The sequence below is a fragment of the Paroedura picta genome, chromosome 2 (genome assembly GCF_049243985.1).
Source record: "Paroedura picta isolate Pp20150507F chromosome 2, Ppicta_v3.0, whole genome shotgun sequence".
In the NCBI taxonomy this organism is placed as follows: Eukaryota; Metazoa; Chordata; class Lepidosauria; order Squamata; family Gekkonidae; genus Paroedura; species Paroedura picta.
This window is the reverse complement of record NC_135370.1, coordinates 99,019,476-99,038,115: the sequence shown is the minus strand read 5'-3', so window position 1 is coordinate 99,038,115 and position 18,640 is coordinate 99,019,476. Positions and strand designations below refer to the sequence as shown.

The 18,640-nt window shown below is 44.1% G+C and overlaps 1 protein-coding gene across 9 annotated transcripts in view; it reads right to left on the bottom strand.

The window, feature by feature from the left end:
• Positions 1 to 18,640, bottom strand: part of TEAD1 (TEA domain transcription factor 1) — a 253,177-nt gene that overhangs the window by 43,554 nt on the left and 190,983 nt on the right. For 5 of the 9 annotated variants that reach the window (XM_077321838.1, XM_077321839.1, XM_077321831.1 and 2 more), the window contains 3 exons: positions 5,393 to 5,404; positions 2,079 to 2,213; positions 1,840 to 1,886 (listed from right to left, as the gene is read on the bottom strand). In XM_077321838.1, coding sequence (XP_077177953.1) covers positions 1,840 to 1,886; positions 2,079 to 2,213; positions 5,393 to 5,404 — 194 coding nt within the window. The remainder of the gene's footprint in view (positions 1 to 1,839; positions 1,887 to 2,078; positions 2,214 to 5,392; positions 5,405 to 18,640) is intronic. The other 4 variants (XM_077321832.1, XM_077321837.1, XM_077321836.1 and 1 more) reach the window with 1 other exon arrangement.

Sequence of the window (18,640 nt, the reverse complement as noted above, 5' to 3'; positions counted from 1 at the left end):
GCTGGAAAATCAAAGGACCTGTAACAATTTGCCTGAATTGTTATAAGATTATACCAGTAAATGATATTAAATTCCAGATTTCTTTTTAAACCCTTTGCTTGAAGGGAGAGGTAGTAATTGCCCAGGTACAGTGTCAGGGGAAATGGTTGCCATGTCGGTGGGATAATTCGAACTTTCACATCCTCTTGTCAACCACCTAGGTTTTACTCTGGTGTTTTCCAAAACTTTGCAGCAAAGCAAGTTTGAGAATGACCAGAAAAAAAACTGGAGAAACCATGGGAGGTACACAAATACACTATGATGTTCTGGGGAAGCAGGGGAAAGCCCCACTTCCCAACAGAGTTGAACCTTGGGCAGATAACCTACATCAAAATGGCCCCCGGTCTATATCCCATTAAAAATACGTCCCTTTAGACTTTACAAGGATCTTATTTTAAATCTCAGCAGTGCAGGTTCCCTGCTCTATAGGAAGTGGAAAGGGAGGAAGGAAAGAGAACATTCAAAATAATGTCCCTAAAACTTTAAAGGGACATTTTCAGCGACAGATAAACATGGCCCCTGGAAGCCAGCTCTAAATATTTATTGTTTATTTATTGTTTATTTATTTATTGAGGAGCCTCTTGTGGCTCAGAGTGGTAAGGCAGCAGACAAGCAGTCTGAAAGCTCTGCCCATGAGGCTGGGAGTTCAGTCCCAGCAGCTGGCTCAAGGTTGACTCAGCCTTCCATCCTTCCGAGGTTGGTAAAATGAATACCCAGTTTGCTGGGGGGTAAATGGTAATGACTGGGGAAGGCACTGGCAAACCACCCCGTATTGAGTCTGCCAAGAAAACACTAGAGGGTGTCACCCCAAGGGTCAGACATGACCCAATGCTTGCACAGGGGATACCTTTACCTTTACTATTTATTTATTGAATTTCTTAGCTGCCACTCCTGGAGCTGCCAACTCATGGCAGCATACAACAAGGGCTAAAGCCATAATAGAATAGAATAAGATCACATCCTAACCAACTCCCACATCAACCACACCAACCACTCCACAGTTGCTATCTCCAGAGAGTTGTACCAAACTGACATTCAGAGGAGGGGCAAGATTTTCTTCTTCTGGTCCGTCCAGCCTCAGCCAAATGCCTGGCAGAAGAGCTCCATCTTGCAGGCCCTGTGGAACTTTGACAGCTCCATCTGGACCCTCAGCTCTCCTGGGAGCTCATTCCACCAGGCAAGGCCCTGGCCCTGGTTGAGGCCAGGCAAATAACCTATGGGCCAGGGACTTCCAGCCTGTTGGCATTAGCATAGTACAAGGCTCTGTGTGGGGCATAGGGAGTTAGGCAGGTCCTGAAATACACAGGGCCCAAATTGCAGATAGCCTTGAAGGTTAACACCAAAATAAAGAATGTCTCTCAACAGTTCCGTGATGCATGCACCCTTTCAATAAATTTTAAAGGTTTGCTTTTTTATATAGGCACAAAAAAAATAAAAACTCTTAAAAACTTTAAATTAATGTACACTGCCAAAGACTTCTCCCTCCTGCTGCCTCAGCATTATGGTAGCAAAGTAATGATCCGAAGCCCCCAAAACATCACAATCCTGAATTGGTAAGAACACACTCTGGAATCACAAAGTGAAATTAATATGAATTTTTTTAGCCCCCCCCCCCTGATTTTAAATGACTAATTACACTAGCCCATTTCTGTTACAGGAATGCATAATTGACTTTTTAGAGTATGTTCATTACTTAATCCTTTTCTTTAGGTATATACAATTTTGAATATCAATACAGTTAATGCTTTATAACACATGCACATACAAGCAGAGAAGTATGGCCTTATTTTCTAAACTTACTCTTGTGAAGATCCTGGCTGCCCTGTCTGTATCATTCCTGGCCAAAACTAGATGAAAGGAAAATGACAAATATAGCAATTTAATTGTCATTTTTATGAGCATATTTATTCAATTTTTCTGCCCATTTTTTTGTAAAGACAGAGGGAAGTACATTTCATGCAGAAATTAATTGACGTAGACTTCATTTCCTACAAATCACTGTTCTAAGATGTATTTTCTATTGCAGCCAATTAACTTACTCCAGGTGCTCCAGGAAATGTAGGACGAGGAATTCCTGGCAGGCCCAACTTATTGTGAATCGCTGTTGCAGATACTATTTGAGCAGATGACATGGCTGCCATGTGCTGGAGTGCTTTGTCCTTTGCCGTCTGATCCTTTAACATGACAATTATAGGCAATCATTAATGCACCAAGCACAACAAATCACACTGAGCAAACACAGCGAGAAAGCACATATGCTTAAATGAAGGGAGGCACGGGAAACATGAAAAATAAAAGCATGCAGGGGGAAAAATGTTGCATAAGGTCTAAAATGATTCAGTCTACCTCAGAGCAAAGTTCTCTCCTTATTGTTATTGTAACTTTCATTAACTCTGAATACAATTCTCTGTTACCAAGAGGCCAGGAGGCAAACCCAACCTGAACTTTCTGCCACCCCAACCCAGAACATAGCCTGAGCTTTCACTGAGCCCAGACTGGAACACTAGAACAACAAAATTGTTGGAATAAAGGCTCCAATAAAGGCCATTTGGAATAGAGATCTTTTAAAAATCTGGCAGGGTGGTAGACTTACTGGCCCCAGCCAAACTGTAATATAAAAATAGCAAAGCTTTGGGTTTTGCATGGCCTCCTAATTCAGCACCCTTCAAGGGCATGGCAAGGTGGATGATCTTCTGCCTTAAAGGCTGCTGCTCACCCTAGCAGCCTGTGAAAATACGCAGCCTGGCAGAAGAAGGGACAAAAATAGCTTTCCTGTGCACTGCAGAGTGCATCTCACATGCCAATGCCAGGTGTTATTAAAGGTTTTTTTTTTAACTAAACCAGAAGGCAGAAGGCACAATCCAACTAAAGTTAAGCACTTTTAAATCCCGGTCATCTGAGACAGAATTATTTAAATATGTGCACAACTCTCCAGTAAGACAGAATTTGAAAGTGTTTGACACCATGCAATGGCAGAAACACTGATAGAAGCTGCTTTACTCACTAAGACCGTTTATGCACTGGGAACTTCACTGCCCCAGCTCCCATGAAGGAGCAAAAATTGGGGGCAGATGAGATGGACCAGGCCAAATGCTCCCCCGTGTGGGTATAGGAAGAGGTGGGGCAACCTGCCATGACCAAAACTCCAGCTTGCAGTTTGGCATGCAACCTCCAGTGCATAAACGGTCTAAGAAATGCTGCATTTGTAAGTGAAATCTACTCCATTTCAAATTTAAAAGCAGAGTACACTTTATGGTAGATGTTGGATCTATGCTCCCCCAATCCCGGATATCAAAGATATCAAGGAAATGCCAGAACCATGGACAACTGTAGCCAGTCCAGACCTGGAAATTATGTTCTCCAGTTCAGATTATGTTCTCTCAGCAGGCAATGGAGACCTGAGCTGGAGATTCAAGAATAGCAGGCAACACTCTTAATGCCAGGCATTCTAAACAATTCCTATTACTTGCCAACTAGAGAAGGCCATGCTAAACACCTTTATTTACTTCTACACCTGAAGGGCATGAGTGTATGCAGCCTAGGGTGGCTCACTGGGCTCAGCCCCTGACTCAGATTATAGCATGAATTCTGTACACAAGTGGCAGAAATTGGTTCTAGTTTTAAATGTCTCATAGACTCAGATCTGTAACCAATCTTTTAAAACTGGAAAGCAGAAATAAATACAATAAAAGTATAGACAATCCTGTGTGGATGTTGATATCCTACACAGAGGGGGGATCAAGACAATACCTCCCCGTGGCATGCCCCATACATTGTTGCCTACATGTCTGTCCATGTGTATAAAGTCCACATGTAAACACTTAGATGGCTGAGTATGAGTTACACAACCAATGGGTAGAGAATTGTTCATATTGAAGACCTAAATGACTGGCCCTATCCATGTGGTTGCATTATTCATATGTAACCACCAGCCATGTAGAATTGCATCATGGAAAATGGAAGTGGGAGGTTAATAAGTAATTCGTACTGGGATCAGTACCAGGAAAGTATTGGATATTTGCAGATTTTTACAGAGCCAGCATGACATAGTGATTACATTGTCAGATTAAGATCCAAGGAACCCAGATTTCAATCCCACTCTGACATTAATGCTTGCTGGATGACCCTGGACCAATCAGTCTCTCAACCTAACCTCACATGCTTGTTGTGAAAACAAATAGGAAGAGGGGGGAAATACACTGTGAACCACTTTGGATCTTCATTGGAGAACAGACACAAATAGGCAGACTTTCTGGGCCCTCTCCTGAGATAGACAATATATCTAATTCTCAGCACAGCCCATCTACAGATACTTAAATCTTCATATAGGGGCTATGAAGAACTCCACCCCATGTTTGCACAAAATCTGAAAATTTAACAAATCTCTGCAATGGAAAAGTATTGCCTATTCTTGTGTGCACAATGCACCTCCATTCCTCAGCTTCATCCACGCTTGCCTTGTGGCCCGAGGAGGATGGGGGAGGAACAGTAGGAACAGCTGCTGCTGTGGGAACCTCAGAGGCAACAATGATGGAAGTGGCCATGTATGCAAGGAAGGGACAGGAACCACCCTCCCATTGTGAATTGTGAAACAGCAGCAATGCATGCACGTGAGGGAGGAGGAAGCTGCCACCACCATCCCCTCCATGAATGGCAGAGACAACGAAAACAGGTAGATAGAAGGGGAGAACAGGAGCTGAAATGATGGGACAGCTGCTGCTGTGTTAGCTGAGAATGTGGTGATGATACAGAGGGGTGAGTGAGCTGTAGGGGGCAACAAAGCAGGTGGGCAGGATAGGAAGGAGCCAGTGCTACAATTCTGCCCCCCCCCCCTAGCCTGAAGTAACATTAATGTATGTAGACTGGCTGGCAAGGAGGGGACTGAGAGCCAGCAAGTGCCCAGCCCAGTGATTATACCCCCTCCCCCATGACTCTCACCGTGAATCTGGCAATTTTAAGGTGACTAAGGTGGACAGTAATATTTTTCCTCAGAAGGTCTCTTTGCTTTGAAAATTTTGCTTTAGGAAATGTGAACATTTTGACTCAATGATGAAGAAACTCAATGATGAAGGGACACAAGCACCAAGAGGCAGATCCGTTGTTACAAGCATAGTTGCAAGCATGCTGGCCAGGAATGCATGCCATCCTAGTATAGGGTATACCAAGTCACACACATATTCCCTAAAAAGCCCATACAAAGTAATGAGATGGTGAGCAGCATCTTCTTTTGAACAGCTCCTTTAGAAAAAGCACAGGCTAGCAGTACAGTTAAAGCTAGCTAATAAGGAGGGGGGGGGGGAAACTGCCAAGCACAGATAAAATACATAAGGCTTGCTTTACTGAAAATACTTACCATGCTTGTTACCTGGATGTAACAACAAAAAGTGTGTTAAGATGCTTCTACAGAAGTGCATTTTCTAAGTAAAATATGCTGCAGTACAATTAAAAATGGAAAGTGTTTCTTGTCTTTATATGTAAAGTATAATTTATTCATTTTCACCAAGAAATGGATTCAACAAAAAGAATCGCAGGACCAGCCATATCCATGCCTACCATGATGATGCAATTCAATGCCTAGTTTGGCAGCTGTTAGGTTTTCAGCCTGCTTGGATACCTGAGGAAGCTCCTCTGTTGCAAAGTTGCAAATGAGACACTGCGTATTAGAGCTCTACTCCTAAATCAAGGGGTCTGGCAGCAGGGGGAGCAGCTGTTCTCAGAAGCGTTGTTCTCCCTGGCATTTTGCGCAGATTTAGAGGCAGAAACCTGATCAGGTGTTAATGCTTCCAGAAGCAGCATTAACACCTGTGGACCCATCTGTAGCTGCTCTTGCCGTCACAGAGGAGCTGGCTGAGAGCGACATGGCTCCTGAAGAAGCCCCGCTTTTAGCAGCAGCAGCAGGGGTGCAATACAGTGAGAAATCTACTTATTCAAAAGATTGACCCAACTGCCTGACCTCTTTTTGGCTCATAAGCTTTTGGTCTAGCATTATTATTTTAAACAGCTAGAAAGGGAACCTTTCTTGGAGCCTGCTGTTTCTAAACCAAATTTAAAACAAAGAGATCTTGCTTTTTGCAGATCTGTAACATTCACTGGGAGCCCATTTATCCGGTGCCTGCCTGGAAGTGTCAAGGCTGGGGCAGGCCGCCCAAGAAACCGAGCAGGCAGAAATTCTGCACAAGTAGGAACTGGGCAAGTTGGCGAACAAGAACATATACCACATAGCCTGCACACCACATTGGGCCAATCCAGAAGTCCTTTCATTTTTCTAATAACAGAGGCCATAGCTGCACGCTTCTGTTTCCCTTTCTGCCTTAAGATATGAGTATGCACAGACATATTTTAAGTGATATTTCAGACCAAAAGACCATGGTGGAAATCCCAGGATCCCTGCCATCAGGCGCATGTTCTGGGTCACATCCTCTTAGTAACTTTGAACATTTCTGACACACCAATTTCATTGGGTAATAATTGGCATAACAGTAAAATTTGTATCTAAATTCACCAAGAGACACATTTTGTTCTTTGTTCAATGTATTTGTTTGTTGTCCTTTCCTACAAGATTTGACTCATTGATCATTTTCTTACTTTGGTTTGAAAACCCCTCTGTAATGGTGTGCCTTGAGTGCCTCAGCACTTTTGATGGCCCTCAGTAGCATGGATTATGTAGTTCATTTGTAAGATAGTTGATACAGGAAATATTCTAACATATTGCCAGAGAAAGAACTATGCAGCTTTCACAATCCCCTCCCATCCTATGATCGTATCAACTTTTCAACTTGTGATGAAATAAAAATGGGCATTTCGTCCCTCGCAGATATGCAACTATCTCTGGGGTGACACACAACGAACAATTAATCACATGTGAAAATGCTACATGACAGTCTCAGCAGCTAGTGAAGAAGACTACATCCAATTAAAACTGGATGGGGAATTTAGGCAGGCAGATTAGCAGTAATTATCCAAACTGGAATTTGGCCAAGATGCATAACACACTTATTTTGCACCTCAGAGTATATTGAGATGTTTAATGAACAAGACTTTTGACTTCCTAAAAAAATGAGGTTTTGTTCATGCTATCAGTTAACCAACAATACATATGAAATAGTTTTGATTGGGAGTTAATAGAATTACATAATCACTTGTACAAATGTAGATAATTTTTGCTTACAATACCATGCCTTAAAGTGCTATGCTTGGTTCTGATACTGCTAGCATTCTTTTCTGCCTCAAGTATTCCTTGGGCAACTTTTCTCTTAACTAGACCCTCTTTATGGCCTTGGAAAGAGTTGATGTTTTCTAAAACTTGCACTAAATAGTCTTTGAGCATCTCCTGAAATTACCTATTTTGTCCCTCTCTGGATATTTGATCTATAAACTTCTGAGCTCAGGAACCCATCTTCTTAATGCATTAATAAATTCAGTAGCACATTTCCTTCATCAGTGCCATATTCCCAAATGAAAAGCTACCTTCAGCCAAATAAGATGCAAAACAGGCCCAGGCCCTCCCTACATCCTTCCATACACCTGATAAAATTGAATCTCTACTAAATCATTAAGTTGATATATTTTCTTAGTGGTTTATAGTACCTCCCCCTGACCTAATGCGACCTCTCATTTTAAGTTTTCTGAACAAACAGGAAAAGTTAACTGGATTGGGGAAAATCTAAGCAGGAAAAAGGTAATGTAATGGTTACCTTTGACATCTCCATCTTGCTGATCTGCAAGGAAACTAGCACGGTTCTAAGGAGCCCCCAGTGACCCATTATGCACGGGCCAGAATGCCCGAAATGGCGGTGACAGGGCTTCGGGGAAAATCCCCGATTATGCCTGATGTCACTGCCATCCAGGGCCCGGCCTGACCCAGGCCCTCAGAAGACCTGCGTTAACAATATGCGGGTTCTTCTGGAGGCCTGGGACTCGCAAGAGTACAGGCGAGAGCTAACCCAACTGAGCCCTGTAGGGATGCCTCTCACCCCTGCTGGCTCTGTGGCTCCACGGAGCTGATAAGGTCAACCCCCTGCCCCCACCATGGTGGGAGAGCAGCATGCTACTCCCCACCATCCTGGGTGGGGCCCCCCTGCCCCCATCCCCCTTGCAGCTGCTGCCACCACTTAGCAGCGCTCCCGGTGCTTCTGGCCCCGTGTTGCATGTGTGGGGCCATTGCACCAGCACAGCCAGTGGACCTTCACCCCCATGCATATACAGGGGGGGGGGGCTTTTGGCTCCATCACAACGGTACGGCGGCAGCTCGGTGTAGCTGCTGCCATGCATAATGGGCCAGTGTAAGGATTTATTTTAAGAAAAACATTGTATAGAAAATTTTAAGGACAGCAATAAGAGGTAGTGATCATCACAGATGATCTGACAATTGAGTGAGCTACATAAGAGCAGCAGGAAGATCTGGAATAGAAAAAAGGGTGTGGGGTAAATGGATGCAGAAGAAATTTGGGACAAAGTTGTAATTGAGAACAGATATTGAGAGCTTTATTGTTCCCAAGAGTAGCATGTTGGTCTGCAATAGAACAAATAGATTCAAATCCAGTAGCACTCTAGAGACTAACAAGATTTTTAGGGTATGAGCTTTTGAGAGTCAAAGTTTCCTTTGAAAATACTACTAAACTTGAATCTAGCAGTTTAGAGCAAACATGTCAAACATATGGCCCAGGGAACAGAATTGGTCCATCCAGGGCTTTTATTTAGCTTTTATTTATCCAGGGATTGTCTAACCCAGAGTTGACAACTGTAAGGGATGAGGAAAGCTGGATTGGCTCTGCTGTGGGGGGGGGGGAGGTATAGGTCATAGTCAAACACTTACCTTTGAAACTCAGTTATTACTTCCCACCCCTTCTCAGGTGAAGTGTTCCTTTTTACTTATCTCATTGATATTTTTGTTGCTGTTAACTGCTTGCTAACAACAGTTAATAGAACTCACAAGACTGATAGTAGAAATCCAGACCTGAAGAGTGTTTCTGCATCTGCCTTATTTACCCAGACAAGGAACTAATTTGTACTGATAATAGAATTTTCTAAAAAGACAGCCTTGGTGGATCATATCAAGTGTCCCTCAAAAATCAAAATCCCTTTTATTCAGTGATTAATGACATGTTTTCAGGAAACACAAAGGAAAAGGAAAGCAGGATTCTTTTCCATGCCCCAACATTTAGTATCCAGAGGGTTACAGCAAAATGTAACCCCACTTTGTTCTATCTTTTATGGATTTGTTTAATACCCTTAAAAGCAACTATTGCACAATTTATAGCAGCAAATCCCAAAATGTATTTATTGTATTTAAATGCATTTGTCTGCCCGGAATTTACTACCTACAAATTACACTGGGGGAATCCAAGTTCCAGAGAAGCTTTTTCTTTATTCCCTTTTGTCTAGTCATAATTTCTTGAACCTTTTTGTCATCTAAATTAAAAAGTTACAAACGTTTTTGCGTTTAGTTACAATAAATCAATCCAGTCCCTTGTTCATTTCTGTTCCTCTGGCAAGGTCAGCAAAAGAGATTTGTGTGGGTAAAAACTGACAGGAGGAGAAAAAGAACTCAACATGTTCATATAAAATATCTGTAGGAAAATGGGGGAGAAAAGCTTATGGGAAGATTGTTACTCTTCTACATTCTGTCATATTTGAAGCGTACAGGCGCCACTAAGGCCCATTATGCACGGCCGCCGAAACGGCGATTTCGGGTCACGTGGAAAACGCGGAGGGGGAAGACGCGACGCATACCGGTTATACACGGGGCGGGGCGCGACGGCGGCAAAACCCAGAGTAACCGATTATGCACGCGCCGATCCGGGCGCCGCGTCTGGTTGCGCCCCGCTCACCCGGAAGCTGCGCTTTCTTCCGCGTTTCACTGACGCGGCTTTTTCGGCGGCATGCACCGAAGCTGCAGCCGGTTGCAGCCGGCTCCGTGCGTTATCCGTGATTTTAGTCGCCGCCATTCCACCACGAATGTGCGCTAAAACCCCCGTGCATAATGGGTCTAAATGGAACACAGTCTTTACGTGATTTCTATATGTTTTTAGATTGCTAGCCATTTGAGAGCATTTGGCTATATGGGCTATATTAAACTTGAATGTAAATAAACTTATCTTTTAATTAATCATATCTCTGGGTTTCCATGTTTGCCCTCTCATTTTGAAAAAAAAATTGCTACATGAGCTGAAAACAATTACTGACAGTCATACCTTTTAAACAAATAATACTAAAGCAGATTGAATTGAGCTTTATGTGGCAAGCAAATTAGGGACTTTCAGTCATTGTCTGTTTAAAGCCAACATATATTGTGAAATAATTCAATCAGCCCAAGCTGGTTCTAATGAAAATTACTTTGTATCCTAGGGAGATAAAAGGCAGGCTCAATAGAAAACTTTTAGAGATATATCTGGGTATAATTAAAAGAAGGGACAATACCAGTTTTTAACAAATGTAAGTCCTGAAGTTATATATATTTTCCATTAAAACCCACACATATACCTGAGAAAATGCAACTTGGGGAAAAATGATATGAAGCCAAAGAAGTGCAATGTTAAAATGAATTTTACTTTTATTGTAAATCAAGAATATACTAACATAAAATACTTTTCTAATAACTAATTTTGCAAAGCTTATTTCTGCTCAGACATTGTATTGATTTGAATAACCTTTCCAATTATTTCCTCTAGCTGAAAAAAAGGTAAACAAACCATGGAAGTATACAATTGTTTTCAACAAAAGACACCTGAATGACTGTAGCCATGATCTCCAATTTGCTTATTATCAGGGAAGACAGTAGTACATACAAAAGCTGGCTATTTCAGACAGGCAATAGCTAATGTTAAAAAGAGAATGCACATTCAAAGCAGTTCCAACTTCCTGCCTAATGAGCGGCAATTAATCCATCTTATTGTATTTTAAAATGCAGAAGACTGCATTCACATTGAAAGGAATTTTTCAAGGCTTTTACCATTGTTCATATATATTTAAAAACCACCGTATAGAGCTACCTTTAGTATCCTGTCAACAGTGTTTTTGTTTTACTTGGAGATGGCATGGAATGCACACTAATGGATTTTAAAGCATGTCATATATGTGAACTGTGGACATTTTGGATTTTTTGCTCCCTTTAATGAATTTTAAAATCATATGCTAATGAATACTGGAAATCAGAGTTTTTTTTTAGCAATTTTGAATAAGGAAAATAGTACAATAGTACAACAGCACAAGAGTACAACAGCACAAGAGGTGCTACATCATTTCCTACTTGAGAAATAAGCAGCAGCAAGTATTCTAAGCTAAGCATCAAAATTCTATGAAATGGGAGCATTTATTATCCTAAATTAGAACACATAAAAATTTCTCATAAGAACTATTAATGGAAAATTACAGAGGTGTTTCCCACAACATAAGAAGCATATGTTCCCGGCATTATGCATTAAGGCCTAAATTTGCAATGATCTTAAGAAGAAGAAGAAGAAGAAGAAGAAGAAGAAGAAGAAGAAGAAGAAGAGTTGGTTCTTATATGCCGCTTTTCCCTACCCAAAGGAGGCTCAAAGTGGATTACAGTCACCTTCCCTGTCTTCTCCACACAACAGACACCTTGTGAGGTGGGTGAGGCTGAGAGAGCCCTCATATCACTGCTCAGTCAGCACAGTTTTATAAGTGCCGTGGTGAGCCCAAGGTCACCCAGCTGGCTTGGCTGCATGTAGGGAAGTGCAGAATAAAACCCGGCATGCCAGATTAGAAGTCTGCACTCCTAACCGCTACACCAAACTGACTCTGTATGGCAGAATTTCTATGTATCATATCATTGGAAATACCTTCTTTGTATGCACATTTGTCAAAATGTATTTAAGTAGGCTATAAATAGTCAGGCCATATTTCCGCCAACTTTGTATCACAGGACAGGAAAGTTATATACAGGAAAAGAGGCAAAAGTCAAGACAGTACTCCAAAAGAATAATTAACTCTATAAATACTATTTCTTCTATATCTACCTACCTACCTATCTATCAAAGGTTATATACTCTTCAGAAACCTCTTTCAAACTGGTGATTTGCCACAGGTCCTGTACTTTTGGGGTGCTATTATTTTTCTCCAGTTCCCCACAGCATCATGGGGCTTCTGTGGACCAAGCTGGTTTTCTTTGACTTTTCTGCAATCTTCTCTAAACTTGCTGTGCTGTATTGATGTATTGAGAGAGACTGTAGCAAAGTCAGGATGGCTGCCATATTGGCAGGAGGGACTGGATATTCCCTGGCCTGTTCCTGCAGCTAGCATTTAAATCAGTAACTTGTGCATGTATGTATGTATGTATGTATGTATGTATGTATGTATGTATGTATGTATGTATGTATAATAAATAAATAAATAAATAAATAAATAAATAAATAAATAAATAAATACTGGCAACAAGAACCACATAAGGGGCTTCTAAAGGAAAGGGTTGCTGTGTGGTTACTTAAGCTGCTGCTGCTGGTGCTACACCTTGCTCTTGATTAAAGATCTTTGCAAGAGTCACTCTGTATGGGTTTAATACTATAAGCTTAAACCTTATATTTAATTCAATCATGTCGGCTTTAGCTTATATATTCTATGCCAGGGGTCCCCAACCCCCGGTCCACGGCCCGGTACCAGGCCACAAAGGCCATCATACCGGGCCGCCAGCAGCTGCACCTGCCTCCCCCCCTGCAGCGAGAGGGGGGGAAAGAGGCCGGCACAGCAGCCGGCGCGGCGGCTACGCAAACACGCACGGAACTGCCGCGCATGCGTGTTAGCGCCACCTGGTGGCCAAAACATGCATGCGCAGCAATTGGGCATGCACGTTTATGAGCAACTGCGGCCGCAGTTTGACTACCCCTGGGCTAGAGTGACTGGCCCAAGATCACCCAGCAAGCTTCCATGGCAGAATTGCCAGCCACCTACACCTACCATGGCAACTGGCAGGGGATGGAGCCCTAGGATTGACAGATTAGGTGAAAAGACTCCTGGAGATTTGGAGGTGGAGCCTGAGGAGGACAGGGACCTCAGTGGGGTAGAATGCCATAGAGTCCCCCCCCCCAAACATCCATTTTCCTCAGGGGAACTGATCTCTTTAGTCTGGAGATGAGCTGTAATGACAAGAGATCCCCAGGTCCCACCTGAAGGCTGGCATCCCTAATGGCAGAGCAGAGATTTGAACTTTTGTTTCCCAGATCAATGTCTGATATTTTCACCATTATACCATGTTGGCTATCAGACTGCTTAAATGCTAGCCTCTCCCTGTGTCTCTTTTTTAAAAATCAGTGTTTCCTTCATAGTTCGCCAAACCTGAATGTTGCACACCTCTTCTATCATCACAATTATTGTTTGGGGCAGGTTAGGCTGAGATTGTACAATGTGACCAAGACCCCTCAGTGAGTTTTCATAGCACAATGGACATTTCAGTCTGGATCTCTACAGTTCTAGTCCGACCACAGTCCTAGTCTAACCAGTATACAATATTGTCACTCTTAGCCAGTACCCTTGCTGTTCTAGAATTATTTTATTCTGCTATGCCCCTTTGATTGTATAATGGTGGCACTGGCTCACCACTCAGGTTACAATCACTCACCGCTCCTTGCCCTCTCTTTTTTTCAGGCCACTGGCATCCTGCCTAGCCACCAGGACCTGAACTTGACATGGTCAGATGTCAAACACCAAATATTCACTTAACAATCTACTCCTGTTTCTCTGCTGCTGTCTTATGTGGCAAGAAGGATATTATACATATTCGGAGAAGACTAATGGAAAAGAAGGAATGACAACAGTGCCTGTACGCTGATGGGAGAATGAAGCACTGGAGAGGAAGAATTGTTGAACAAACAGGTCTCTAAACTAGTTGAGGAATCATAAAACTGGTTATCAGGTGGCGAGGCCCAACAATCCTGGGAGAACAAATATATGGCATTCTAATTAATGATTAGAGCCTCTTGTGGTGCAGAGTGGTAAGGCAGCCGTCTGAAAACTTTACTCATGAGGCTGGGAGTTCAATCCCAGCAGCCGGCTCAAGGTTGACTCAGCCTTCCATCCTTCCGAGGTTGGTAAAATGAGTACCCAGCTTGCTGGGAGGGGGGGTAAACGGTAATGACTGGGGAAGGCACTGGCAAACCACCCCGTATTGAGTCTGCCATGAAAACGCTAGAGGGCGTCACCCCAAGGGTCAGGCATGACTCGGTGCTTGCACAGGGGATACCTTTACCTTTACCTTTAATTAATGATTGGAACCCACTATAATGTGAGGCATCTGATTCTTTGACACTCTTCAAATTCAACCTTTTGGCCTTTTCAGAAAATGAATTTAAGACAACATGGTAATACTGAGAAAAATTCAATGGGACATGATATGGAGCAGGTTAGGCTACAGTAGGAGACTGGCTCCTCTTTACTTTAAGACCTATGGACTAAAAAAACAGTATTTTGTTTTATTGTCCTATTGTCAGAATCTCTCGATTACTGCCATGATTTGTGCTTGACTTGTGCTTGACTCCATCTTATATCAGTATGTCAGTATTTTCTTAACAGTGTAACCCTGAAATGCTTGTGTAGTGATTTAGTAACTGTTTCATTTTTGCCAGACTGTATTATCTCTGCAAGTAGACTCTGTGAAGGTCTCAAGGTTGAAGATGGGCCTGTTATCATTCTTGGCTCGCCGCACGGATTGGCACCTTCAGGAGGGGGCTTTGGGCCTCTGGGAACTCGGCTGGGTTTGGGTGGGAAATTGTGTGTGTAAAAGGGGATGCATTTCCACTATTGATCAGATTCGACTTTGAGACGTCTAGGATCCTGAACTGCTATGCAATAAAGCTTTCTTTTATTCAGAAGTCTTGTTGCTAGACTGTCAGTTCCTGACAGGAAGTTGAATCTCATCACTTACCTCCTGTGCTAAGATGTCGGACCATGAGGAGGAACCCAACAATGGAACACAGATGAAGGAAGAGCCGGTGCAGCCTGAGCCTGATGGTGATGGGGGCGATGGAACGCCAACATGTCCGGATTCGGCTACTTCCCATGGTGCCGGTCCAAAATTGGCCTACCTGATTGCCGCACACTCAGGGGTGGCTAGAACTTTGGACAGCCGAGGGATGGACTATTATTTGGAGAAGCATGTCACCGATCAAAGGTGACACTCCAAGTATGATGATCCTGTGGACATCGATTGGATGTGGGAGCTACGTCGGGGAATCACAGACCAGGAGACTGCTACTCTCCTGGAGAATCTGGAACTTCAGGACTGGATAGATCAGATGGGTGACTGGCTGGCTATGATGACTGTGGCTCCTGACCCCGAGATCTGGAGAGGGGCCCACTTTTTCCTCACGGAGATGGGGCTCCTGGTACTGCACCCAAAAGGCCCAGAACAGCCGGTTCCAGGGCCCCGGGACCCAGTTGTGCCTGCGGAGGAACCAGTGGTGCCCCCTGACCCAGACCAACTGGCGCCGAACCAGCTGCCACAGGAACAGCCTGCTCCAAACCAACCTCTAGTGCCCTGTGGAGATCCGGCCACTCCAGCGCTGGCCCCAGAGGGAGGCAGACAAACCCATTTCACGGGCGACCCTGAGAAGTGCCATGCCTTTCCAGCTCCAAGGCTACATGGTGGAACATGGGCATACGTTCAGGAATGATGCAGAATGGGTGTAGTTCACAGGTGACGGCATGGATGGGGAGGCGGCCAAGTGGTTCATCAGCCTTTACAAGTACAGTCGCATCAGTCAGGAATTACGACTGCTTTATTCGCGCCATGAGGGAGAGATTCGAGGATCCGTTCGAGGTGGAGACAGCGTAAGAAAATCTGTGAAGCCTGAAGCAAGGATTGATGACTATGGCCTAGTACATCCGATAGTTCAGGAAGTTGGTGGCAGCCATGCCTGACTGGGTGGAGGCTTACCAACATGGCCTTCGCTTGGATCTACTGAAGAAATGTATGAATCTGGATGATCCAGAAACAGGCATGGGATGGGTCCATTTGGCTGAAGAAGTGGAAAAGTGGATGCACCTGGTGACCCACCTAAAAGGCGAGAAGGTGAAGAATGTGAAAAAACCGGGGCCACAAAAGAAATCCACCCCGGCGAAGACGTCTATGCCGGATGCCGTTGAGAGGGCCTGTCACCGGGAGAAGGGGTTGTGTCTAGGTTGCGGAGGCCAGGGCCATTTCTTTGTCATCTGCCTGTCCAAGAGTCCCAAGATGCTTGGATCGAGACTGGAGACCCCCAATGCCAAGCCTGTCAGCAAGAGTACTCCAGGGCCAAGTAAGGGAGTGCCTGCTGGAAAGAAGATGGTGAAGGTGCTCCTAACGTTGCTGGAACCTTTGGACACAGTATCATCGGAGCCGTCAGAAAATGAGGAAGACCTGCTGTGAGACAGCCCCGCTGGCAGGTCAGAGGCATGGGCAAGTGCTCAGTAAGTCCTATTCCCTTTCTCCTCCTCCCAGTAACTGTGTCCATCCCGGAGTCGGGGAGGAAAGTTAAGGACCAGGAGATTTTGGACTGTGGATGCACCCGGAGTATTATAAACCCGTCATTGGTGCAAGCCCTGGGTGTGGGGACAGAGCCACTCAAGAAAGTATTGAGATTTGCCCAAATGGACGGCAAATGTGCAAAAGGGGGGGGGGGACATGGTGTCCCGAACACTCCCTTTAGACTTAGAAATTTCAGAGCACTGGGAATGGATTCAACCGGGGGTGGCTCCCCAAGCAGTGTTTCCATTTGTATTGGGGTTGGACTGATTACATAAACATGACCCCAGTGAGCAGTGGAGGTCCAAGGTCCTCCAGTTCAACAACCTGGGATGCCGGCAACATTGTCGTCACGCTGCCCCAGAAAAGTCCAAGGAAGGGTGGTGTGAGCATGCTGCCCATTGTAGCAGTGAGGTCCCAGGTTTGCCCAGGGAATACTGGGATTTTAAGGATGTTTTAGAGGAGAAAGAATGTGACCAGCTTCCCCCTCATCGAAATACAGACTGTGCCACTGAATTGAAGCCAGGGGAACTGCTGCCCAATGCAAAATTATATTCAATGAGCCCCAAGGAAATGACTGAACTACACAGTTTCCTCGACAAGAACTTGGCACGGGGTTTCATTCGGCCATCCACCTCTCCCATAACTGCCCCTATGCTCTTTGTAAAGAAAAAAGACGGCATCTTGCGGTTGTGCAAGGATTATCAGGGTTTGAATGCAGTGTCTACTTCAAATGCATACCCCCTGCCCCTGATAAAGGACTTGTTGGGACATTTGGGGAAGGGAAAGTTTTTTACCAAGTTGGACTTAAGAGAAGCCTACTACAGAGTGAGAATAAAAAAAGGCCAAGAGTACTTGAATGCATTTAACATCCCCCTTGATCAATTTGAATATTGTGTCATGCCATTGGTTTGGCCGGCGTGTTCATGAATGTGATCAATGAAATGATGCATGATTTATTATATAAAGGTGCCCTGGTTTATTTTGATGATATTTTATTATATTCAGAGACAATGGAGGAACATATGGCTCTGGTAAGAGAGGTACTCAAGCGATTAAGAGCCAATCAGTTGTATGCCAAACTGTTTAAATATGAATTCCACAAGAAAAGTGTGGACTTTTTGGGCTATTGTGTTTCAGCCAGGGGAATACAAATGGATCCCGGCAAAGTAAAGGACTTGGTGGCCTGGGAGCCGCCTAGGACCCATAAGCAGTTGCAAAACTTCCTGGGGTTTCCCAATTTTTACAGAATGTTCATCCCCAACTTTGCTACTGTGGGTCTGCCTTTAATGGATTTGTTGAAAACAAATGCATGAGGGCAGAAGGCACCGAAAACGAATGCACCGTTGGTTTGGTCCAAAGACTGTCAGATTGCATTCGAGGTGTTAAAGACATTGTTCACCACTGAACCCATTCTGTCCCATGTCGATCCCAAGAAAAAGTTTATGATGCAAGCAGATTCTTTAGACATGGCCATGGGGGTGGTGATTTTGCAGAAAGGGGAGGATGGGCGACTACACCCACTGGCCTATATTTCAAATAAATTTTTGGGCCCGGAAAAGAACTGAGCCATTTGGGGGAAAAGAGGTAGCTGCAGTAAAATTGGCACTGTCGAATTGGAGGCATTGGCTTGAAGAGTCTGCAGTCCCTTTTGAGATTTGGATGGACCATAAAAATTTGCAGGCTCTGAAACAGCCCAGAACTCTCTCAGCCAAACAAATGAGGTGGGCTGATTTCTTTTCCTGCTTCAACTTTACTCTGAACCATTTCCCTGGTAAAATGAATTTTTTGGCCGATGCGCTCTTGCGCCTCCCCCAATACGAGTGTAAAAAGGAACCATTGGTGGACACAGTATTCAGTCCCTCCAAGTTGGGGTTGATGGCTATGATGCGCTGTGCAGCCAAGGGAGGAGCCCCCACACATGGGGGCTGGATTCAGAAGGACATCACCACGGATCCCGAGTTTCCCTGCCTCCAGGAATCACTATAACTGAAGGAGGTGGTGTTTTGCAAGGGCGAAAACCTTTATGTGCCTGCGGCCACCAGAAAGGATGTTTTAAAACTTTGCCATGATTCCAAGTCAGCCGGGCATTTGTGGTTTGTGAAAACCTTACATCTGGTGCGTAGGCATTACTGGTGGCATACC